We start from the raw sequence: 25,437 nt of genomic DNA on the forward strand, positions 1-25,437 counted from the left end.
TAATCTAAATTTTGTAAAGTACTTTCAAACACAAGACCTCTTTTGGCTTCCTTACAGTCCTACAAAATGATTAGGCCAAGGGTAATGCTTCTCAATCAACATTCGAGGAAACCCAGGCTCAGCCAGCGAAGTGGCTTCAGCAAAGGCTATGGCCAATCATGACGGGGCGGAGGGTTGACCTGAGCCCTTCTCGCTCCCACCTAGCTCCGTCTTCACTGCTTTGTACTTGACTCCTGCACCCCTGGGCCCCAGCACCTTCCCCAGTAACGGGGAGGGATCAGAGGATGAATATCAAAGGAATGGAGTGGGTGGGGAGGATTGTGGAGAATGGGGACACAATGGAGAGGAGAGAATATGGCAAAGGGGAAAGTCAAGAGGACAGGAGCCTGAAGGTGGAGAACACCTACGGGATGGACGAGCCGAGCCCCTGGGGATGAACCTGAAATAAAGCCAGGTACTGGCGAATGGAAGGGTGGGTGGTGGATAATTTTCACATTCAAGTCTCTTACAGGAGCAGGTAGCCCCCTGCTCTGGTGTGAGTTGCCACACTTGGGTCTGACATCTTTGGGTTTGAAGATTTGTGTACATCTCAGGCTCCTGCTGTGTTTCTCTGGCCCATGTGATCACCAGAAGCAACTTCAGGTTCGGGCAAAAAGTATCTGAGAGATGGACAATCCACAAGCATGGGTTTATTTTCCCACGAGCTATCATTTCAAGGCAACAGTTCACTAGACCAGTCTCAATCCAGGAAGGGAGCGTCGGGGCAGGGCAGGGAGAGGAGACAGTGAGTGTGGGAGCACCCCTTAGGTGCCGCATGCGCTTTGCTTCTTTGAATTGTAGCTTCCCTTTCAAGGTAAGTCTCATCACCATTTTGGAGATCAGGTGACTGAGAGGTGAACTATGGTGCCCAAGGGCCCTCAGGCTGCTGCTGCTTCTTTTTTAAAGATTTTTTAAATTTATTTGACACAGAGAGAGAGTGCACAAGCGTGAGTGCACAAGCAGGGGGAGTGGCAGGCAGAGAGAGAGGGAGAAGCAGACTCCCCGCTAAGCAAGGAGCCCAATTCAGGGCTCGATCCCAGGACCCTGAGATCATGACCTGAGCCAAAGGCAGACACTTAACCGACTGAGCCACCCAGGAGCCCCTGGTTGCTTCTCTTCTGAACAGTCTCCCAAGATGGGCTTCTAGAGCTGGTTACATGCCCTTTTGGAAATTCCCGACCTCCTTGTTGTAGCCTTCTTCCTCTTGACACCTCAGTGTCTTCTGGGATAGGCTGATACAAACTCGAATTCTATGTCTGCCATTTACCCACAGTGAGATACTGAACAAGTCACTCAAGCTCTCTTACCCTGTTTTCCTCATCTGTAAAATGGGCTAGAATTGCTTATCTCATGGGGTTATTCCTGTCCTCTGCGCAGCGAACCTTGTTTTGGACTCTTGTATTCCTTTGTCTCTGTCTAAATTTGTCTATTTGGTGTTTCATTCTTTCTAGGCTGTCCAAGGTACTCTTATAAATTACTTGTCGCTGAGGTGTCAATGGATGATAATAGCTTCACACAGGTGTCAGCAAGCTTTCTCTGGAAAGGGCCAGGAAGTAAATATGTAGGCTTTGAGGGCCATCTGGTCTCTGTCAAAACTGCTTAGCTCTGTTGTTACAGTGCAAGAGCAGCCATGAGATAATATGTGAATGGAGGAATGTGGCAGTATGCCAATAAAACTTTATTTATGGGCACTAAAATTTACATTTCATGTGATTTTCATGTGGCCCAAAATATTATTCGTCTTTTGATTTTTTCCAACCATTTAAGATGCACAAATCATACTTCAGCTCACAGTAGTACAAAAACAGGTGGTCAACTAGATTTGGCTTGTGGGCTCTACTTTGCTGGTCACTGGGTTAACAGTGATTCCTACAAGAGACCTGTACGTTTTAAGGGGGGAATTATCCTTTAGAACAAAACAGTTGGTATCCTAATGGTGGAATCTCGGACACACTGAGGGACGGAACTGAGGGGAAGGAGCCATCCTTTCTCCTGTCGTCCTGCCAATGCCCTTGTACGTCGACCTACATTAGGGGTAAGACCATTATGTAATCCTCAGATGGACATGGCTTGCCTGTCTCTAAGCAAATCTGGGTACCTTCTGGGCTTATCACACTATGATTTGAAATCAATGCCTTTCTTTCTTTCTCTCTCTCTTTCTTTCTTTCTTTCTTTCTTTCTTTCTTTCTTTCTTTCTTTCTTTCTTTCTTTCTTTCAAAGATTTTATGTATTTATATGACAGAGAGAGAGAGTGCATAAGCATGGGGAATGGCACGCAGATGGAGAGGGAGAAGCAGGCTTCCTGCCAAGCAGAGAGCTGGACGTGGGGCTCAATCCAGGACCTGAGCCGAAGGCTAACGCTTAACTGACTGAGCCAGGTGCCCCTCAATGCCTTTCATGAAGTAAAGCCTAAGCAAGCTCTTCAGGGTTCTTGCTCAATAATGGATCTGATTTTGAAAGGGGCAGGGTGAAGCCAGTTGACCCCTGGGGCCTGGAACATTTTTCTCCTTGGCAGGGTGGTGGGCAAGTGGATGGCTGCAGAGGGGACGGGGACATCTACTTGATGAAGTTTAGCAGTGGTCTCTTCTACCTCAGACATGCTTGGCTGCCAGCCTTGTCCCCTTGCCTGTGGGGTCTCATTGGATTTGCCTGAAAATCTAACTTCCTTTGCTGTCCACTACTTTGAATTGGCTTTCGAATAAATACATGACTTCAGATACTTTTCCAGAAGTGCCCCATTTAAAAGTGCACTCAGGATTAATCATTCTTTTCAGCTGATCTCCCTGCCCCAGTCTCTGTACCTTAGCCACCATCTGTGTGGCTGGCCAAGGAGTCCTTCTTCCCTAAGATCCCCCTCATCACACGGGGTCATAAAAGCTTCTGTGCTCCCCATTGCCCTCAGGGTAACGCAGGAGGCCCTTCCTCCATGACCTGGTCCCCATCAGCCCATCCAGACTTCTCCCCCATGTCCCTGCCACACCATGCTCCTTCCCACCTTTCTGACATCTGTTCCCTCATCTGGGATACTCCTCTCTGTGCTCAAACTATTATCCTTCCAGATTTGGCCCAGGCACATCTCCCCACCAAGGTGAAGTGCCTCTCCTCCGTGTCCCCAGAGCCTCCTCCACCCGAGCTTTTGTCCTAAGCACTGTCCTCTTCTGTACCGCGAGCCCTGGTAGGTCGTGTCTGTCTCTGTACCCCCGGCCTCGAGCACACCGCGGGCCTCAGGAAAGGGTGAGGGAACGCACTCGGCAACATTCCTGCCGTGTGGCCTGTGTGTCAGCTCCTGTTATCTCACAATGCAAATAACTAAAGGAGAATTAATCTCCACCAGCAGCTTTCATGCTGCTGTCCTTTCCACACACTCTAGGTGTTCAGTAAATATTTTCTAAGTGACCTTCTCGTTCAATGTGAAGGCCGTGGACCAGCAACACCAGAGGCGCCCCAGACCGATGAAGTCAGAATCCACATTTCCCCCCGGCTCCCGGGGCTGCTGTGCACATTCTGCTCCATCAGATGCCGTCCTTCCTTCCTGACAAAGGCCTGATGTGCGGAAGGGCGGGAGCACTGAGACTGTCTGGTGCACCTGGAGAAGTAGCCAACCCAGGGACAGAGAAAAAGTGGCTCATGACGGGGCTGCATCTCCATTTCTTTCTGTCTAAGTCACGGCACCTTACTGTGAAGGTAAAGGGAGCAGGAAGCGGGCCCGTGAGGTCTAGGAACTGGCAGCGCCCAGTGAACAGGTGCCAGCAAGGGACCACAGACCGCTCGTGCTCAGTGATGAGGGGGGCAAGCAGAGATGGGGTCCCGCGGGGCCGGGAGTCTGCAAACCTGATCTGACATGGGAACTCTGGATCCAGAAGGGCTGCGCGTCCAGTCAGCAACATGTCTGGGAGAGAAGTGTGGAGGGGCCACCAGGGCAGTGGGCAGTGGCTCTCTCCAGAGGGACACTGTTTCCGTAAAGGGACGTGAAATACTGAACCTTGGGTCCCAACTGGCAGAGGCAGAGAACAGATCCAGAGTTGGACGTGCAGTAATAGAAAGGAAAATACACTGAGTAAGTGTTCTGAAGACAGTGTTTTCAGCTTGCCACGTAGAAAAGAGACGGGCTATGGGATTGTCAAGGACAATAAAAGAAGGCATAAAGAGGGGATGTGTTTCTCAACATGACAACTAAACAAATACAAAAAACCCATATCAGCAACCAAATGACAAATGATCCTCTAAGGCACAGTGTGTGGCCCCTGGAAGGAGGGGTCTGCAGGATGGTCTCTCACTGGATGTGTCGCCTCCATCATCCTGAGGGCCTCTGAGGGTGCTACATCCTCTGTGGTGCCCAGATCCATGAACAGAGGCGGACTCTTCCCCAAGTCCTCAGCACCTGCGGGCCCAAGCTCGCGCACGTATAACCGCTTCGTAAGAGGGAACCAGACACCATGCAGACTACCAATGTCTGGCAAGAGAGGCAGGGCACAAGCCAGGCCTTAGCATGTAGCCTACTGCAGGTGCACCATTTTCCTGCTTCCTAATAGAATCTTCTATCATCATGAGTAAGAGCTGCTATAGGGATATCAAGAGTTCTCAAAGCTCAGGACAACACACAGAGATTTTGTTCTCCCTTCCACTCACACGGGTCTAGTGGGTACTTGGATGACCATCTTCTCTGGGCAGCTGAGAATGGGAGTGACTTTCTCTTGGGCAAAGCTCCACCTTCCCAGGTGGAGTGAGCTGACCCCCACCACCTATTCAGACTTATAATCTCAGAATACAGCAGCGAGAACAAAACTCATGTCGTTTCTGGGAAGATAAGATCCAGCCACAGAAAAAAGACAGAGAATGGAAAACCATAGCCAAAGGAGACAAGGCTTTGGCCAAGGTCTGAACAGCAGGTGGAAACAGAGCCAGGGTCTGTGATGTCCTTGCACACGGCCAGGTAAGGCCAACAGCATGCTGGGAAAGCTGCAACCCTACCCTCCTGGAAGGGGTTGCTGTGATGGAAAACAGGGCCATGCCCTGGGGCACCTCAGGAGTCTGGGAGCAGTCCCTCATCAGCCTGGGAAGGCAGGGTCCCTTCTGCCTCCAGGACAGCTCCTGGGAGCCGCTGACGGCAGCCAGGGCTGATGGTGCTGACTGGGAGCGGTCCGGGGAGACAGGAGGCTTCTGAGCATGATGGATTGCCTGCACTGTGCTGCGATCCCCTCCTGCCTGGAGGGAAATGACTAAGAACAGGTACAAGAATTTGAACTGCCAAACTGTGTTTGCTTGGTGGCTCTTGTTGTTTGTGGGAAATCAGCACGGGGAGGAGCCTCTGTTCTCCTGGGCAGTTACCCTGGCACATACCTGCAGACTCCTTACTCATGGCTGGGTCTGAGGGGCTGGGATCATTGCAGCTCCTGCCCATGGCATTCAAAATCTTGCCTCCCCCAGCTCTGACCTCTCCAACCTTGCTTGCCGTGCTCCACAGTCCCAACCACCTGTGCAAGCCAGCCTGGCTTCCTTACACTCTTCTCTACAGTGCAGGCTTCACCCTGACCCTGCTTCAAGAAGAGCCTGCCCTTTCCCCCAGGAACCTGACAACCTCTCAGGGTGCAGCGCGGCCTATTTCATCTGTGGTTAGAAAAGAAAACCAGCAAAACAGGGCCTACTCTAGTTTGCTCTGTGAAGCTGAGAGAGGGGACTGGACAAGAGACACACACTAGGGACCAGTGGTGGTTTGCTCTTCCCTGGAAAAAGGCACAATTTCAGCTGTGAGGCTGCAGCCCTGATCTGTGGTAGAAGAGAGGGCAGGGCCCAAGATGAGTGAGCTGGAGATGAGGGCTGCCCACGGGCAGGAATAAAGTGGGCCCGTCTGCTGGAAGAAGAGGACTGCTCTCCAGTCTGGGGGCTGGGACAGGACTAGCTGGAAGGCGGTGTGAGCACGAGATACGCGTATCAGAGAACCTGGACGACCAGCCTACAATCTGAGGCCTGCTGGGATGAAGGCTGGGGGGAGAGACTTAGCGGCTTCTAGAGGGGCTAAGCTGCAGTGAGGAGGGGCACGGTGCTGAACCCCATGTCAGCTTGTGCCACCAAGGGCTGGCTCACTAGGCAGGGAGGCTGCCATAAAGTAGTCGATTCTGATGTTACACATGCTTAAATGGTTTGCTCTGACACAGTGAATGGATACAGGGAGTTGCTGCTTCCCTTTCTCTTCCTTCCACAGAAAGGTGCCCTTTTCACTGCTCATTCATCCAGCCGGCACATGCCCACCACCTGCATGGCGCCGGCCCTGTGCTGGGCACCAGAGACACAGCTAATGGGCACGACCTTGCCTCCGGGAGCTCACTGTCGGGCGACAAATAGCACCGTGCACCAGAGGGCGAGGCGCCCCACACATGCTGCACATGCAGAACTCAACATCGTTAACATGATTTTCTTTGCATACATTTAACACTGAAGCGAGTACACTCTGTTAGGAAATTGCATATAAATATAGGTACAAAAATGTAATCCCAAATCTGTAGGTGTCTCATTTATCAAAGACACAAAACATTGGGATCTTTCTCCAGATATAGCTTTGTGTTTTACTTTCCCCACTGAAAATCCCATTATGAGCATGTGCCCTGCTTAGAAGGCTTTTATATTCTTTCCAGGCTTTCTTCTCAAAAGCTAGACTTTCACTGGCTTAGTCCTTATAAGTTAAAATAAAACAAGCTGAGTATTTCTCTACTCAAATAGCTTTTCATTCATGCATTCATTCATTCAATGGGTATTTCTTTAGCACCTATCACTGGGGTCAGACATGTGCTAAGTCGGAGAAATTCAGCGGTGAATGAGAGAGACAGAGTCCTGCTCTCAGGTTCCTCAGGGTTTACTGAATGATACCAACTAGAGCCCAGGCTCCCTGAGGTTGGTGACAGAGTTTCCCACTCTGGCTTGCTCCTTTTTCTCTGTCTCTTGCTTGGTCCTGAATAGGCAACACAAAGATGGCTCTATATTTTGTTCTTTATGTCTCATCGGTCTTACCTGTGACTCCTCTACTGGGCATTTCATCTTCTCTACTTTGTTCAAAGGCAAACGACTCTGGCTCTCTCCAGAGGTGGGTTTGATTACCATCTTCCATTTTTCTAGTTGAAAGAGTAAGGGCGATAAAATTGTGTGGGGGAGGAGCCCTTGGAGAGCTGCCTTCTGAGAGAAGTGACCCCAGGTGGGTCCTCAGGTGTCCTTGCTGTGCGCCCTCAGAATGAATGCCATTCCAAGTCTGACCGTGACCTATGGTATCCTGGCATCAGTCTGTCTGATAGAAATACAGATGCTTAATGTGGCTAATGACACCCTAGTCTCTAGGGAATTTAAAAATGAGATATACAGACAGAAAGAGAAACAGGTAGACTATAACAGGGGCCTGAAGCTTCAAGACACATGAAGAGAATACAGTAGACAAAGCCACAGAACAGAGACTCCGGGAAATGCCCTAAGTTTTGAGTGGGCGGCAGCCCCCAAGCAGCAGCAGCAGCACAGGAAGCTGAAACAGCAGTGGCTGAGCCAACGATGTGGTGGCACAGAGACACCTCCAGCATCCCTGCCCGGGACCGGAATATTGGCACCACCACGAGAGCTACTGTTATTTCACAAGCCATCCAATTCTCCACGAGATTCCTCTACGCGGCTGGCCTTGTGCTCCTTATCTCCCTGCGGTCAGTGGTACACCTCTGTCACCTGGGGGAAACCGGAACCCCTGCTCTGTCTTTGCACACCAAAATATTGCCAGCACGGCAAAACCCCACCTCCACCTCAGGCCATTGCTTCTCCGTTCCCAGAACCAACATTTGAGAAACTCCTTTACCCAAAGGGTGGATTCTGGCCCTCCGGCCTCTGCTCTTCCACCTTCTGTGCCAGCCCAAAGAACAGGACAACCTTCCCCAGGTACTGAGCGGTGACGAAAACTTGAGGCATACCAGCTAGACTCGTTCCCTCAGATAAAGTGAATAGGCTTGTGGCACTTTCTCCTGAGCACTGTGCGATAATTACTATTGATTCCAAAGTGTCATGAGATTTTAGAAAGAGCGCACTGGACAAATGGGGCACGTGACAGTAGACGAGTTGCCTCGGACTTTCTCAGCTGTAAAATGAGGATACTATATCACCTAGGGGTTGTAAGAATCAACAGCTACTTTACTTCTTGCAGCAGAGTGACTGCACTTAAAAAATTCCTCTAGCTGTATGTTGTGATCATCTTCAGGACGGGTCTAGCACCTTCTATACACCAAGCCAAGCTGCCTTCACTCAACAGGATCGACAAGAGATGGCCCACCTTGCCAGCCAGGCTTGCAAACCGGCTTCACATCCACCTGCACCAGCGTGTCCTGAGCGGCGGGCTTCTGTCCACAGTCATAGGCGGTCACCAGGATCTCATACTGGCGCTGCTTGTCATAGCTCAGCTTCTCGGTATTTCTAATGTTGCCTGAGGATACAGGGATATTCAAAATCGTTTCAGATCAAGTCAACCACACCGCAGTTTTTATTTTTTATTTAGATTCAATTTAGTTAGCACATACTGTATTATTCATTTCAGAGGTAGAATTTAGTGCAGCTCTTTAAAATCCCTTCTCTACTCCTCTAACCTTTGCTAGAATGGAAGGACCCCTTTCCTTACCTCCGTGTACAAACAAGAGCAAATAGGGAACATGACTTTCACACATGGCCTGCTTGTGCCTTGGAGGCAGATTCCCAGGAAGCGCCGGCTGGAGCCACCCAGCTGTGGGACAGGACTACTAGCGGATTCCAAGCACATATCTGGAACCCAACTGGTGTGTCTGTTAGTCATGGGTTGTCAGGAAACTCCCTCCTCAAGTGTGCCCATGTGGTCATGTCCCTGATGATGTAGGGCGCCAAGGCTCACCTGCCATGAAATCTCTGGGAAAAAGATGGGATTCAGAAATGCCCTGACACATATCTTTCAACATCTGGGCTTGTCGCCAGGAATGTTCACTGTCTCTTCTCACAGTATTTTGCTACCAAATAGGAAGTAAAATCAATAAGAAAATGTGTGACCTCTCTTCTGAAAGCTACACAGAATAACAGATTCCCTGCCCTGGTGGCAAAGACATTTTTCTTCTCCAAGAGAGACCAAACCACTTTTCTGGGCCATTTGTGAGTTTTTGTTCCTGTGGGTTGGTGCCATAATTCAGAAATAAATATCTGATGTTTCATGAGCAAAATTCTGATTGGACTACTTTTGCTGAAACAGTTTTGGTTCTAAGGAGCAAATAAAGGCCGCGTGTGCCTTTAATACGTCTTGGTTTTTGATTCCAAGGGAGTGAAGTCTTCCTTTGTGGGGAATCATTTCATCCTTGCTTTTCTTCTAATAGTGGAGCTGACAGCAAATTACAACGCCAATGTTATCATTATCCTTCAGCAGAAGTGAAATTAAGAAAATGGAAACTTAAAAACAAACAAACCAACACGCTAATAAGCAAACACGGAATGGCTGACTCAGGTATATTTTTACATTTCATCAAAACTAAGGGAAAACTCCCTGATGAGCTTTCTTCCATTTCGACGGATGTCTATGGCTTGTGTGAACTGAGGCAACAGGGACTAAGGCAAGAAAGCCTGGGGAATTACCACAGTCACGGCAGGTTTTAGAGATTGGAAGAGTTGACGCACCGATCTCCCAACACCAGTGAAACGGTCCTGGGTGCCAAGGCCGCGGGCAGGGCTCCTCTTGTGGGAGCCAGGCCTGTGAGGGCAGGGAGGAGATCTCCTACAAAGATGCCCAAGACTTAGGAGCATTTATGAGGAGCGTTTATTCCACTGTCTGCTCCAGACTGTTTCTAAACACGTAACTGCAGCCACCGATTTGAAGTGAAATTTCGTTTAACAAAGCCAGTCAAAAATCTCCGAATGAAAATGGGTCTGATGTACTTTCGGCCTCGTGCCTGGTGTTCAGAAGCGCTCCTGCTTCCCCCCACGTATGAGCTCCGGTCTCAGCGCAGGGCCGCCCAGGGCTGGAGCGGCTCAGGGCTGGGTTGGTAACACTCCCTGTGGGTTCTGTTAGCAAACTAGTTTGTGGTTATAGCCCTCACAGGGGAGGGATTCTTGCAGGTGGAAGCGTTGCAACAGAAACACGTGAAGTAGGTTTCAGCAACATCAAATTGAATTTTGAACAAAAAGTTTTAACGTTCCCTTTCTTTAAAGCTAAATGGCTCTCAGATCCGCCATTCGAAAGAAGGCGGCTCAGGGCTTACAAGCTGTGTGACATCAAGCAGACCAAACACTATTGACCGTGGTGGAGAAATACACACGCAGGCCGCAGCCCCAGGCCCAGGTGTGCGGCAGCGGCAGCCCAGCAAGTCCCAGTGAATCTGTCTGGGCAACGAACGTGCTTTCTCCTGCACCGCCAGCTTCATGCGTGTGGGGTTTCACCGCCTGGAATTTGAAGCCTTGGGTCAAACACACGCGTCTAATGTTGTGACCGATGACTGTGCTAGCAGAGTCCTATTTGGATAAGACACACATTTAAAAATGTCTGGAAGCTCAAAAACCCTCCCATTTTGCTTCTGTTACCACTGCATTATTTTCCCCACATTTGAATCATTTCTCCAGTAGTGCCTTCTTAGGAGACCTGAGTCCACGGGTTGCCCAGGTGAGTTCCTGGGCCTATTTCTCTGATCCAGACGAGCCCGTGGAAGCTAGCTCTCACAGGACGATCAGTACCTACCTTGCATATTAGTGAGGGTATTGTATTTCATTTTATTTTTTTTACTGTATTCTTGATTTTTTTAAAGATTGTATTTATTTATTTGACAGAGAGAGAGAGAGAAAGAGAGCACAAGCAGGGGGAGCAGCAAAGGGAGAGGGAGAAGCAGGGAGCCCTGGGATCATGACCCGAGCCGAGGGCAGACGTTTAACAGACAGAGCCACCCAGGCGCCCCGTTAGTGAGGGTATTTAAAAACTGAGGCAGGGTAGAAGGACAATGAGGTAAGCGCTCTGACCTTCCAATGGAATTTAAATTGGAATAACCCCTTTGGAAAGTTGTATAGGCTAGTCACTTTGCACTTGCTCATGGCTTTTGGGCACGCAATTCCACATCTAAAAACCAATTCGATTCCAGGAAAATGATAAAAATTGCAGATACAGTGCAAATATGTTCGTCTAAGCGTTATTTCTTAGGGTGAAAAATAATAAACTGGATGTCTGCTAGTAAGGGAAGAGCTAAGCAAAGGCATCTCTGCATCAGATGGGATGTTCTTAGTACTAAAAGTGGTAATTATGAAGCATTCTTAAGGGCGGAAAAAATCCATATAATTGAACGTTAAGTAAAAAAGGGAGGTTAAAGAAAAACAAGGAAAGTGTGGCCTTACGTTTGTTAAAAAAAAACTTCACAGAAAATGTGGTGGTAGACCGTCAATAATGGCTATCTTTGGTGGGATTACAGGTGATTTATTTCCTTCTTCCCACTTTTCTAAATTTCCTACAAAGGGCATGCATTCCTTTTCTATTCAGATGGAAAAGAAATGTTTTCGTTGACTTACAAATAAGCAGACTCTAGGGCACTCTTCGCCCAGAGGCGGCGGAGTCCCATTACTCACCAGGGTAGCCTGCTGCCAAAGAGAGGCTGCCTGGGGACCACACGATTGCTGGAAAAGGAAGAAACGTCTGCCAAGGGGTGACTGGGTGTCACGGAGACCCCCTGCTGCTCCCTCTGGTCATCCCCAAACGTGGCTGGGAGCTTGGTTTGTGCCGATGCTGTGGTGAGCGCCCCGTTAGCAGGGTGGCCACGCTCTCACACAGACATGGTACTTAGCATGGTACTTAATTCCCATTTTACTGACAAGGGTCAGAGGCAAGGGTTAAGTAACTTGTCAAAGATCTCTGTCTCTCTCTCTCTCTCACCGGCTTGCACACACACGTAATGGATGCAGGATTTAGATGCAACTTTGTAGTTTTGAACTTAAAAACCATAGCCATGCATTCCCGTCAAACATCGCCGAGGAGTTCAGTGACAATATCACTGGCGGAAAGGCATAGGGGCCAACGCTCAGGGCATCTGGGCTCCAGTCCCAACTCTGCCACCAGGGTGACAGGAGCTGTTAGGCAAGCTCTGTATACTTTAGGACTCAGTTTTTTCATCCATTCAATGAGAATAAGGATCTAGGCGCTATTGATCTCATAGAGACCAGCCAAGTGCCAGGAGATGGGGGCCCGGAGGCCATCTGAAGTGAATCCAGAACTTCCTGAGAGGGAGTACATGTCACCAACTCAGTTACCTGCTCATAACGTCAGTCCGGAAATCCATGGGGAGTGAATAACCTTCACGTCCCAATCACCCAGGGACCATGAATGGAGTGTTCCCTCTCTGCCAGGTTCCCTGTGACCGTCACCCCCGGGCACCGCCTCCCTGAGGCCTCACAACCCCACAAGGAGGCAGGTGTGGTTCCTGCCATGATTTCACAGGCGAAGAATTCAAGCAGAGAGCGGTCGACGACCTCTGGTAGGAAGAGTTTGAGTTTTGGGGTAAGACAGGTCAGGCTGAATCCACGTAATGTCTTCTATCCTCCCTGCTGCCCTGCTTCCTGTCTTTCCCACAGAGCCTGGCAGGTTGGAGGGGCCAGGGGCCATCTACCTGCAGTCGGGGGGGCTTCAATGAGGGAACCCCAAGCTCAGCAGTACTTTCTCTGATATGCAGACAAAGAACTTCTTCAAGGAGCCTGGAAGGTCGCTGGGAGAAGTGATGGCTGGGAGAAGTGATGGCTCGGGGCCAATTGGGAAGCTCATTAGAATGGGAGCAGCCGTTTCTGTGTCCACCCCCAGGTCCTGCCTTCATTACTTGGACAACCGCTTTTGTAAACCTCGCTGTCAGGGGGCCCACACTCCCTGGGAGTGCCCACTCTCCTCTTCATCTTACGGTGTAAACTGATGTTGGAGGCAGAGGCTTGGCAAAGGACCATTACTCACTTTTAATGAGACAGCCAGGGAAATAAATTGGCATATGTTAGCGAAATGGCTCATCAAGGTGAGTAATTATCTTCATGACTGGGGCAGTTTACCCTCACATGAGAGGATTTGCATCTCATCTCTCACTGGGCCTCGACTCTCCGGAACTGAGGCAGGAGGTCAAGTGGAGCTTGACCACTCATCCCAGAGACCGGTGCTCGTCCAGTCTTGCTCTTCACCAAGGGCTCGTCACGCCCCACATTCCAAAGCTTTTGTGGACGGGGCCCCCACAGATGGTCACAGGGGAGCAGAAAAAGACAAACCAGTTGTTTTGTGTTTTATGGAGTGCTGTGTGGGTGCATATGTGCAAGCGTGTGTGTGTGCATGTGTGTGTCTCTGATGTGTGCGAGACACGTGTCTGTGTGGTGGGGACAAGCCGGCCACGTCACAGGGCCCGTAGGAAAAGCTATCAGGAAGCAGTTATGACAGGCTCTACTAATTGAAATGACCTACTTCTTCGTCTGAACCAGTCTTTAAAGTCCCGTCTTTTCTCCTGTACCTTCTAGTGCACGGATGCCCTGATCCCGGGTGCCGCACAGTGACAGTAGCAACGTCCAGGTTCGTAACGGCCGTCCCACACGTTCTATCATTTTGCAAAGAAACTGCATTATGAGTATTTTGTCTGTTTTATGAATGTTGCTTTCATCATGCAAGGCAGATCATGAGCCACTGGAGGCCAGGGAGGAGGGTGTCTCCCTGGCTGCCATCCCCCACGGAACCTGCGGCAGTCCTCAGGGTGCAGAAGACCAGATCGCGGAGAAGCTGCTCCCGGGTCTCGACGTCAGGGAGCACCAGAAGTGCTGAGGACGTGCAAGCAAGGGACGGACGGTCCGCTTCTCTCTAGGCGCTGGCTACCCCAAGGCCCCGAGCAAACCCTCGGCCTCATGCTGGCTCACGGCAAGCTTTAGGTACCACCCCACCCTCCATGCCACCTGACTTCCCATTTGTGTTTTTGACTTCCTTCCCACTGTGGGCAGGCCCATGTCATTTTGAGTTCCACTCTGCCTGCATTCCCAGCTCCCAGCACCACGCCAGGACCCAGCCAATATGTACTGAGCAGACGAATGTCAGGTTTTGCAACTTTTGCATCTTTGTGCAGTACTATATGATGCTATTGGAAACAAAGCGGGGATGCTGTGTTTCACTCATGCTATTCAATAACATACTTGACAAGTAATTATCATTTGATTAACATGTAGTTATTGAAAATTACATTTACAGTGGGCTGTGTCAATTGGGCCTCTGGCTGGCCTGTTTACACTATAAGTTTTTTATTGATGGTGATGGGGAAATACACAAGTGGCTTTATAGGACTGTTTTCAGTTAAGTTCATTTTGGGACTGGGGTATGGTGGGAGGCTCCATTCACTCCTCATCCTCACTACGGCAGAAATTCCCAAAGGACATTGGCAAGCCCGTTAAAGATTCCTCAATGAATCTAAGCTCAGAAGGTGTTTCCAAAAATCTCCACCTTCTCTTTAAGCATTCTTTTTCTTTTTTCTTTTTTTGCCTGAGAGCAGGAAGCAGATGACTGGGGTCAGGGGTGGTGTCACAACTGGTAATACAGGAAAGGGACTCAGATATGGCTCAGTTGATGGCATGGCAATTGGAAAATTCTACCAGAAAACCTGTCTTCAGTATCCAGATGTGTGGCATTACGAGTTCTATGGACTATATGCATTGAGTAGGTTTCTGAGGTGTTTTGGTGGGGGTTTTTTAGACCTGGCTGTGCTGCTAATAATGCGAGGCCATCCCCTCTGGTGTGGGACTGAGTTCTGGGTTACAGAGCCCAGGTCACAGATGGCAAGGGAGTTGTCACCTGCCACGGATACCCAGAGCCCAACCTGGTATTCTGAGAGGGGGTGGTGGAGGTGTTTCCCTGCCCCCCACTGGGGTCCTCTCAGGACACTCACCATTTCTGTCAATGGCAAAAGGCACGTCAGTTGTGACGATTTCATAGTTGCAAATCTGGCTGTACTGGGGGGAGCAGTCCTCGTCGACGGCCTCCACCTGCAGGATGCTGTCGTAGATCTTCCCCTCTGTCACGACTGCCCTGTAGGCTGGCTCTTTGAAGGTGGGAGCAAACTCATTGACATCCTTCACCTGGATGTGGACCACGGCCCTGGGACCACACACAGGAAGGAAGAGATAGCAGTAAAGGGAGGATGATGCTGTCCTCCCACGCCTCCCAAGGGCACTGACTCTGGTCCCAGGGCCAAGAGAGCTGAGAAACCACAGCCAGTTAGAATGGTTGTTGTCTGAGCGTTCTGTCTGCCCTCCCACCGGACAGGCCTCCACCTGTCCCCTCCCTGGTCCTGAGATGAGTCCACCCTTTCTCTGGCCTTCCCTGCTACCCAGCTTTGGGCAGTGATTCCCGCGAGATCACCTCCCTTGTTCACTCCTTCTCTGTTCATTCACTCTTCCGTTCAGTTAAGAATTTAACCACTCTGACTCCGTGTGAGGCTCAGAGCCAAACTCCGTAAGGAAGAGAGTTCCAACTCAAACTGAAAAGTGCTGTGAGAGAGACAAGCGTGTGGCATGGCAGAAACCCAGAGAAAGGTCCCAGCCGGGTCTGCAGAGATGGCCCAGTTCACGGAAGGCTTCTCAGAGGAAGTGACACCTGAGAGCAGTGGTGCTGGGGAGAGAGGACTGTCTGCAGATGAAGCAGAGGGGCAGAGGGGCAGAGGATGGCAGGTGCAGGGGTGGCCTGTGCCGATGCCTGCAGGGGTCTGGGGAAGCGGCAGGAGGCTGAGCAGGCTGGTGGGAGCACTGGGCATACACACCTGAGGAGCAGTGTGTGATCCCGATGGGTGGGCGGGGGATGGGAGGGGTGCAGGGAGCCCTGGCAGGCCACTCACTTGTGCGACTTCTTCCAGGCTGTCTCCCGGGGCCCCGCGCCACAGTCATAGGCCTGGATGATGAACGTGTACTCCTTCTGCAGCTCGCAGTCGATGGGGCTCTTGGCACGCAGCCGGCCCTCTCCTGATGTCTTGTTGAGCACCACGGCCTCGAAGGGCAGCTCTTGGCCATGGATCTTGAAGGCACAAATTTCCCCTGCAGAAGGATGGAAGACGGTGGATGGGGATCTTGAGAATTGCCAGACTTGGACCGTATTTGCAAACCCCAAAACTCCAGGCCATTTCCTGCACACGAAGAATTGTCAGACTAGAAGAAGAGGCCTCCGGAGACCCAGACCAACATGCTCATTTCATGGATGGTAAAATTGAAGTGTTTCACACATAGAAATGTCACCCATCAAGTTTATCCAGCGGAAAAAGGGGAGTCATGGTGCCGGGGGTGCTGGCTGATTGTCCTAGTTTGCTGCTTTTCCTAGCAGCTTTCCCGCTTGCCCTCTGCCCAGTGTGAGAAGAAGGATTTTTGCCCACAGCCTAAAGATAAATGACTGCAGAGGAAAGAGGAAAAGGCCAAAGCTTTTGCCGTGTTTTGCCCCCTGAGCCAGCAGCATGAGCATTGCTGGGGAACTTGTTAAAAATATAGACCCCAGGTCCCACCCAGCCCTCCTGAATCAGAATGTGTATTGTTTTTTTAACCAGGTGCCCTGGTGAGGGGGGTTTGTTTGCTCCCTAAATGTGAGCGGCACCACTCGGTCCTGTCCTCCTGGTTTCAACACCCCACGTGGCTGCAGCCAGCTCCGCCCGACCACTTCTGTCTCTCCACCCACCCCTTCCCTGTGGGGAGAAGGGCACCACTCAGTTACAATTTTCTCTCATAACAGTGGGGGTGAGTCTATGTGAGTTCCAGAATCCCCGTGGAGCCTGAAGAGCTAACTTCTTAAAGAGCTGAACATGTTGTGAAATTAATGCATTTCTCTCCCTCAGCTGGGTTCATGTATATTATGACTATTTCTCTGCATTAAAATTATAAGGCCATGAAAACATCTTCTTTTTCTCAATTGACAGATATTTATTTCTTGAACCCCAACTGCAAGTAAGCCCTGTAGTAAGTGCCTTGGCAAGGGCTGAAAACTTGAGACACATTCTCTTCCTGTCTTGTTGGGGTGACCAAGTGTTGATGTCCAGAAAGACCATTCACGGGGCGGGGTGGGGTGTGTGTGAGCATCACGTGACACAGGCAGCAAAGAGTTCAGCTCTAGGCTGCTGGGGGGTCACGCACAGACTTGGAGCCCAGAGGCCTGGAGTCACATTCTGGATTCGTCACGTACTTGCTGCTGTGGGCAAATTATAATGACTCTGGGTCTCCACTGTGTCACCTATAAAGTGGCCCAGGAGATGGTGTTGGAGGAGCGTGTCTACCCTGGGATGTCCCCGCCACATTGCTGGGGTCAAGGTGAGGGGTCTAGTGAGCACAGTTTAAGGGGTCCTCACTCTGAGGGCAACCAGGCGTTTTCTTGCCTCTAGTCCCGGCCATGGCCAGCTGTTTCAAAGAGGAACAGTCTCCTGACACTGTGGGGAGAAGGGGTAACATGATTGCACCCCTGCTCTGCACCTCCATATCTACAGGTAAGGTGGGTATTGATTGACCATCTCAGAAAACATTGTTAGTAAGAGATCAGGGCATGCTTCCTGTATCTCCACCCAGGTGACCTTATTCAATCTTCAGAGCAAACCTGGAGGCATGGGTTTTATCCCAATTTGTAAAATTAAAAAGAAGAAGGAGGAAGAAGAGGAGCTAGAGGAGGAGGAGGGGGAGAAAGGGGAGAAGGAGGAGAAGGGGAAAGAGAATCCGAATCAGAGAGGTCATCACCTGCTCCAGGTCACAGAGCTGAAGCTGGTGGAAGCCCCAGGATAGCTGCCTCCTGAGCCATGCCCTTTCTACGCCACCGCAGCCTCCGTAAGCAACCCCATAACTTCAAGGGGACTGCACTTGGGATTGCTTCCAGTAGCTTCTATATTCCCATTCAAGTCTCACTCTGGAGAGAAATCCCCCATTTTACATACAGGAAGCATGCCCTGATCTCTTACTAACAATGTTTTCTGAGATGGTCAATCAATACCCATCTTACCTGTAGGCTTTTATTTTTTATTATTTCATCGATCCTCAATTTCATTATGAGCACTCCATTTTCACTACAGCCCCTCCTGGCCATTTCTCAGACGTAGGGGTGGGATAATGGACAAGACAGACAGGTTGCAGACCAGGCCTAACAAGAAGGATGGGTCCCATTGTGCCGCTGTCGCTCAGGATCCGTGGTGTCACTGGACTGCTCTCAGACACGGCTAGCTCTGCAGCCCTCAGGGTGGAACAGCAGGATCTGTCTGGTTCTCCTGTTTAATTTCTGCTCCGAGTTGGCTGGGGTTGAATGGATGAACTTCGGAAGTGCCTGCCTTGTGATTCTACCCCAAGAGCAATGCCAATATGGCAATATTACCAGCGAATGTGCCCGACCTGGATTTGGGGCAGTCTCTGGAGTGCCCAACCGCTGCATGATTATAGGACCAATCAGGCCATTTTTCTTTGAAGAGTCGAGTTAAACTGAAAATAAATGAGGGTAATTTTCTGTTGGAAAATTTTGGTCACCGCTAAAGTGGTTCTCAAGACTCAGAAATCCTTAACAAGAGGGAAGGAGAGAATGGAGGAAAAGGAGACACGGGAGGGGGAGACACAGGAAGCCTCAGGGCCACACACTTCATCTAAGTACAGCTCAGTTCAGTTCAATAGGACCAGAACTTTCTGAGAGCCGAGTAAGCGCCAGGCACCATGCTGGGCCTGGAGACAAAAAGGAAAAGACTTGGATCCCTTAAAACACAAGGATAGCCTATCATCAAGCACTCATTACCTAGAAGAGACAGCAAGTAAACATGGGCCATAGGATGCCCACATAGTCTCACCAGCCTCACTAACAAAATTCAGGCCAGCCTCATTTATCCCACCTCTTCACCTGACACTTGTGCTCCAGTTGCAAAAATATTCATTCATTTTTCATTCGTTCATTCACCGCATGAATATTTATTAGGGAGCATGTGCCCAGCCCTGGTGCCACACTGAGAAGCAAAACCGGAGGGAAGACAGTGAGCGATCCGGTCATCACAGCCCTAAATGAAAAATGGTGGCCACGATGCATGATTGAAGGAAAACTCCAGGGGTCTCAGGAAGTTCTGACCCGTTGGCAGGGCAGGAAGGGCTACCTAAGGATGGGACAGCTGAGCTGAGATCACAGGAGGACGAGGAGGAACATGCCCAGGCCACGAGGGAGGGAAGCAAGCCTCAGGCAGAGGAGCAGATACCCCAGGGCCTTTCAGTGGGAAGGGACATGGGAGCCCAAGGGATCTGCAGGGGCCAGTGTGGCAGCAGCAGAGGCCGTGGGGCAGGGCCAGCTTCATGTGCATGTGACCCAAGGGCCACATAGTGCTCCGAGCTCAAGAGGACCCTGAGCTGGGTTTAAGTCTCTGTTGTTACCATCTTGAAATTCTTTTTTTTTTTTTAAGCTTTTATTTATTTATTTGAGCGTGAGAGAGATAGAGAGCATGAAAGAGAGAGAGCACAAGCAGAGTGGAGGGCCAGAGGGAGAGGGAGAAGCAGGCTGCCCGCTGAGCAGGGAGCCCCATGCAGGACTCGATCCCAGGACCCTGGGATCATGACCTGAGCCAAAGGCAGATGCTTAACTGACTGAGCCACCCAGGCGCCACCCCCCATCTTGAAATTCTTAATAATTTTATGTTTGAGCTTGTGTTTTGTACATGAAGTCCGATGGGACAATGCACATGTCCGTGAGCAAGAGGAGATGAAGACTCGTTCTTAGTGCCCCATTTACATGCAGTACTCAGGATGCCCAGTGAGCACCGAATTCCAGAGTGCTCACCGTGTGTGCGGGTTCAGTGGACTCAGCGTGTGATGTCTATGACTGAGGAAGCAGGGAGCTGACCACCCTGAGAGGTTCCCTTTCTGTTTGAACAATTGTTTTGAATGCAGAAGGAAGACAACGGATGTTTTAAGACACCTGTGTTATCTTTTCTTACTCACATTACTTCCCTATAGTAGTCAATCGCTTATGCTGGAAATGGCAGAGAGGAAGAGGACAGCTAGGACAGCCTATGGTTCCTGTAGTCTGGGGCTGTCCTTCCTATCAGTAAGCCTAGGGCAGAGAGTGTGGATAAAATGTGTGCATATCAAGAAGCAAAATAAAAACAGTTGAGTTCCATTTGTGTTCGTGTGGCATTTACCCTGCTCTGGTGAAAAATGAAATACATATGCATACATGAGCTATGAAATGTAAATTCTGTAATTTTGGGAGACCCTGCACAGCAGTTAACTGCTCTTATATTTGCATTTAAAACTGGCATTGCATAGTATAAAGATGAATGGTAAAATTCATGCTCATAATTTAACATTTTAATTTGTCTTTACCTAGAACGACACCAGATAGCAAATTAAGAACACCATAAGTTGAGAGAGGTTCTGTGGAAGAAAGGTCCCAGGATGGAGTGCTGAGGGGGAAGGATATTTCAAAGTGCAGTTCCCAGCACCGATATGTGACTCACTGGGCTGTCTCCATCTTTTGTGAGGTCTGCCACGAGAATTTGTTATTACTGATAAAGGATTGCAGTCTGTGTGTGTGTGGGGGGGGTGGTGATGTGCTTAAAGTAAAAGTTTGTAATGATGATGCTAAGTGGTGGTTTCCGTATAAAAATACCACTTCTAAAATCTGACTTTCTGATACGCTTTCTTGGGTAGGAGAGCAGCACACAGATGGACACGCTTACTGGGCTGGCAATGGACTCTGTGGGGAGGTGAGGGCAGCAGCACCAGGCTGCCAGGCCCGATCTGCCTTGGCCATGGCCTCAGGAAGCTGAACTCGGCTTCCCCAGAGGCCCCCTTGAGAGTCCAGACCAGAAGAGGGGCCCGTGCAGTAGCAGGGTGGGACACGATGGTTCCCTCCCTCAGCACCCCTGTCTATCTCACCATCACCTTCTCTTCCACAGGAACGCACCTCCCAACGCCCCCCAGACACTGGTGTAGCTGTCTCTTAAGTCCTCCTGTAAGATTCTGGGAGAAATGAATGAAACTGATGGATGAATGGGTGAATGAAACAGATTTTAGACTATACTTGGTGGCTAACCTTGAATACCCTTGAACAACAGGTTGTGGTGATTCTGTTTCTCAGATGAGGAAACTGAGTCTCAGAGAGATTAAGTGGTTCACCCAAGGTCACTTGGATAGTAAGGAGTGGATCAAGGACTGATTTAGATCCTCTGATTCTAAATCCAGCATGCTCATTGTTCTTCCTTGTTGCTTATCACTGGGTGAGTGTGACATGGTAGGACAGTGGTTCTCCAAGGGCAATCTGTGGACCGCTGGGATCCCCAAGACCCCTCAGGCTCCACAGAGTCAAATTACCATGCTAGTAACATTAAGACATTACTTGTCTTTTTCACTGTGGTGATATTTGCACCGATGGTATAAAAGCAATGGTGAATAAAAGTGCTGGGGCCTGGGTGTCTGGGTGGCTCAGTGGGTTAAGCATCTTCCTTCGGCTCAGGTCATGATTCCAGGGTCCTGGGATGGAGCCCTGCATCAGGCTCCCTGCTCAGCAGAGAGCCTGCTTCTCCCTCTCCTCCCCGCTTGTGCTCTGTCTTGCTATCTCTGTCTCTGTCTCTCTCCCAAATAAATAAATAAATAAATAAATAAATCTTAAAAAATAAAAATAAAAATGCAGGTGCCCTAGTAGTACCTACCTGTATTCTTTATCACATACAGTTGGAGTAAAAAAAAAAAAAAAGTCAATTTCACTTAAGAATAACCCAGATAATGCAGTAAATATTATTAATTTCATTAAATCTCAATCCTCAAGTATACAACTTTTTAATATTCTATGTAACAAAATGGAAAGTATACGTGAAGCACCTTGCAGAGCAAAGTATGCTAATGTGTCTCGAAGAAAAGCATTTGTGTGAGTCGAGTGGGAGCTGACACTAGGACCCTTTGACACAGAATGCCTTTTTTACTTGAAAGAAGGATTGATGGACAAACTATGTTTATTCAAACAGGAGTGTGTGGCAGACTTCTTTCTAAAGTAAGCCCGTCATTTCAAGGAAAAGAACCAGTAGTAGTTGTTGCCAATGATAAGATTAGCGCTTTTAATTTTGGAAGACTCGTGTCTGCCACAGTAAGTTTTCACAATTTACGTTAATACTTTTCTGATGAGATGGTTAGCGATACTAATGACTGTGACTGTGGGATACCGTATAATGAAATACGTCAAGTTTTGAAAGACCGACTTGCCAGTGAATCAGTATCTTCCAGATGACCAAGGTATAGTCTTACACAGTCACGAATGGGGAAAAGATCCATTCACAGTGCGAGACCAACCGGTGGATTTTAATATAACAGTATATGGTAAATTCATTAACGTGATTTCAGATTCCCTATTATAGCTAACCTTTAAGGAACTATTACTTATGGAGTTCAGGTATTGTTATCAGAGAAGAATATCTATAGTTATCTGAAAAGATTTTTAAAATACTCCTCCCTTTTCCAACTACATACCTGGATGAGGCCCTATTTTTTTCTTCACATGCTTCCTCTGAACAATATATCTCAAGAAGAAGCAGATGAGGCTCTCGCTGTCTTCTAGCAAGCTAGACATTGAAGAGATTGCAAAAATGGAAACAATGCCACTCTTCTCACTAATTTATTTTGTTTTGGAAAAAAAAATATATTTTAAACACTGTATTTATTTATTTAACAGAGAGAGAGCACAAGCAGGGGGAGCAGCAGGCAGAGGGAGAAGCAGGCTCCCCACTGAGCAGGGAGCCCTATGAGAGACTTGATCCCAGGACCCTAGGATCATGACCTGAGCTGAAGGCAGACACTTAACCGACTGAGCCACCCAGGCACCCCGGGGGGAAAAATTTTTTTATCAAAGCATGTTATTTATGTTAACATGTAATGAATTTATTATTGTTATTTTTAAGTGAATTAATAAATAAGGATTTGAAAGTTTCTCAGTTTAATTTTTTTCTATAGTAAGTATCGATAGACATAACCCACATAGACAAAAGCTCTTGAGGGTCCTTAATGTTTAATGTTTAAGAGTATAAGGAGTCATGAGACCAAAAAGCTTGAGAAGTCTGTTCTTGTAACTTACCAAGCACATCTTCCACCCAGATCATGATTCCATATTTTGTTCCTGATGCTTAAAACATAGCCCATCACCTCTCAGAAGACTCCCAACCTCAGAGTAACACAACATGTGTTATATCTCACAGCCGAAGCCTTTGTAGTGAGTCACCTAGGTAGAGCTTGACGTCCACAGAGTGCTGGGGGGCAAGAAACTTCATTTCCAGATCTTCATCCAAACATGGATGGTTACAATCTGGCTCTGGAGCCAGAGAGGCTGGACTCGAATTCTACCTCTTCAGTTAACTACCTGTGTGACCTTGGGCAAGTCACTTACCTCTCTGTGCCTGTTTCCTCATCTGTAAAATGGGATGGTATCAGTCATAGTCACCTCATTGCAATTTTGGTTGTTGGGAGGATTAAATGAGTTAACACACATGGAACACTTAATAGTGCCGGGCATGACGTTAAGCCCTACATCAATGATAGCTCTTATCCCTGTCATTATATTGAAGAAAAGTCACACACATCTGGCAAACTCCCTGTTTGTTTGAGAAATGAAGGGGCTGATTGCGGAGACGATTTCATCAGCAGAAATATTTTGAATCATTCAAAACCCGTCTGCTCTTTGAAACACCTTGTACCCATCAGCCGCGGCTTACATACACTTAGCTTCCTGAACGTCACTGGTCAGCGACTCTACCCCGGGTCTGCAAAATCTCATCCAGGGCCTGTACTGCTTCACAGGGTGGGTTTTTGGGGTGGGTGGGCACTGTGCGGCTGCTTAATTTTGCTCGTCACAGCGGCAGGAGGTCGCGAACGGCCGTTATTGGGCAAGAGTCAAGGGTGCTAAGCATCCTGCTCCGAGTGGGCCAGTCTTAATTCACCAAGAACCATCTCACCCAAAATAGCGATAGCGCCCCCTTGAGAAACACTCTACCCGCAGCATGCAGCTAGTCTTTGAGGCAGCTCCAGGCCAGGTCCACCGCCCCAGGCCCGAGGAAAACGATTGATCTGTAAAGACTTCTCCTCCAGATTGGCGAGGTGCCTCCAGATGGAGGGCGATCCCACCTGCTGTCCGCTGCACACTGTGTCCTCCAGCACGCACGCCTGGCAGACCGTGACCACCGACCGCGCTGCCAGAGGGCTGGGCAGGGGGTACGATGTGTAAAGGGTACTGCACACAGCTACCTAGAGCCATCTGCAGTCACTTTAAGTATAATAAAATGGGAGAGGACAAATGCTAATCACATCAAGAGGCAATCATGTCCAGAATATCAAATTAGGGCTGGACTGAGAAATAAATCTATACTTTAAAAGAAAGAGTTGATTTTAAGCCCTCTTGCTCTCGATAAAAACTTAAAATGTCCCAAAGTAGAAAGCGAAAGGGAAAGTTGTGATGGATCATCGCTTTTGCTGCTCCCTCATGTGTCTGGTGGCAGGCAGATGACCTTGGTTGGGGTCCCGGCTCTCCTCTTCTCAGCTGTGTGACCTTGGCTGGCTCCTAAATTCCTCTTCATTACAACTGAGGATATGACCACGCCGAATCCTGAAAGGGCCATGAGGCCACGCTGACACACGAAATGCGCAAGTGCTCTGGGAAGTGTGAAGGTCTATCTGCTTTTCATTATTGCGATAAGAATAAATCCTGCTTTCAAGCCTGCAAGTAGCTAAATGCATATTGGCGACTTACTTTATTTCTATTAGACAGCGAAGTCAGGGGGAGGGGTGCTGTCACCATTTATAGCTTTCTGTCTACTTGGTATTGAGCAAAATAAAACATATTCTTTTATTTAAAAAGCCATTTTCTGGGGCACCTGGGTGGCTCAGTGGGTTAAGCATCTGCATTCAGCTCAGGTGGTGATCCCGGGGCCCTGGGATCGAGCCCCACATCAGGCTCCCTGCTCAGCGGGGAGCCTGCTTCTCTCTCTCGTCTGGTACTTCCCCTGCTTGCTCTCCAGCCCTGTCTTTCAAATAAAAAAATTATAAATAAATAAATAAAAATTTTTAAAAAGTCATTTTCCTATGTTCTGAGATCAAAATCCCCCTCCTTTTGGAAGATTTACACGGCATAGTTATTGCTTTGCTGAAAGACCAAAGAAGACAATGCATTTTTCCTTCTTTGGCAATATTTTTTGAGTGAATAAATGATACAACAAGTACTATATATGCCAAGAGACTTGGAGAAGTCCCCCTGGGTCAGCTAATCACAATTAGGTCAAGTAGAACTTGAAGAGATGTGGGGTGGTCATTTGTTCTGCCTGGTGACCAGTGGTCTGGAGCTGAAGGACTCCAGGTACAAACGTGTTGTATTCATCATTCACTCAGCAAACCTTCCCTAGATGTGCATAATAAACAGAAATTGAGTGAATAATAATTTAT

The 25,437-nt window shown here is 48.9% G+C and overlaps 1 protein-coding gene across 1 annotated transcript in view; it reads right to left on the reverse strand.

Annotated features, from left to right (window-relative positions):
- Positions 1–25,437, reverse strand: part of CLSTN2 (calsyntenin 2) — a 600,605-nt gene that overhangs the window by 130,592 nt on the left and 444,576 nt on the right. Inside the window, exons 3-5 of the mRNA XM_026497144.4 lie at positions 15,876–16,071; positions 14,931–15,139; positions 8,333–8,482 (exon numbers count right to left, since the gene is read on the reverse strand). Coding sequence (XP_026352929.2) covers positions 8,333–8,482; positions 14,931–15,139; positions 15,876–16,071 — 555 coding nt within the window. The remainder of the gene's footprint in view (positions 1–8,332; positions 8,483–14,930; positions 15,140–15,875; positions 16,072–25,437) is intronic.

This window comes from Ursus arctos, unplaced genomic scaffold (assembly GCF_023065955.2).
Source record: "Ursus arctos isolate Adak ecotype North America unplaced genomic scaffold, UrsArc2.0 scaffold_20, whole genome shotgun sequence".
Taxonomy (NCBI): domain Eukaryota; kingdom Metazoa; phylum Chordata; class Mammalia; order Carnivora; family Ursidae; genus Ursus; species Ursus arctos.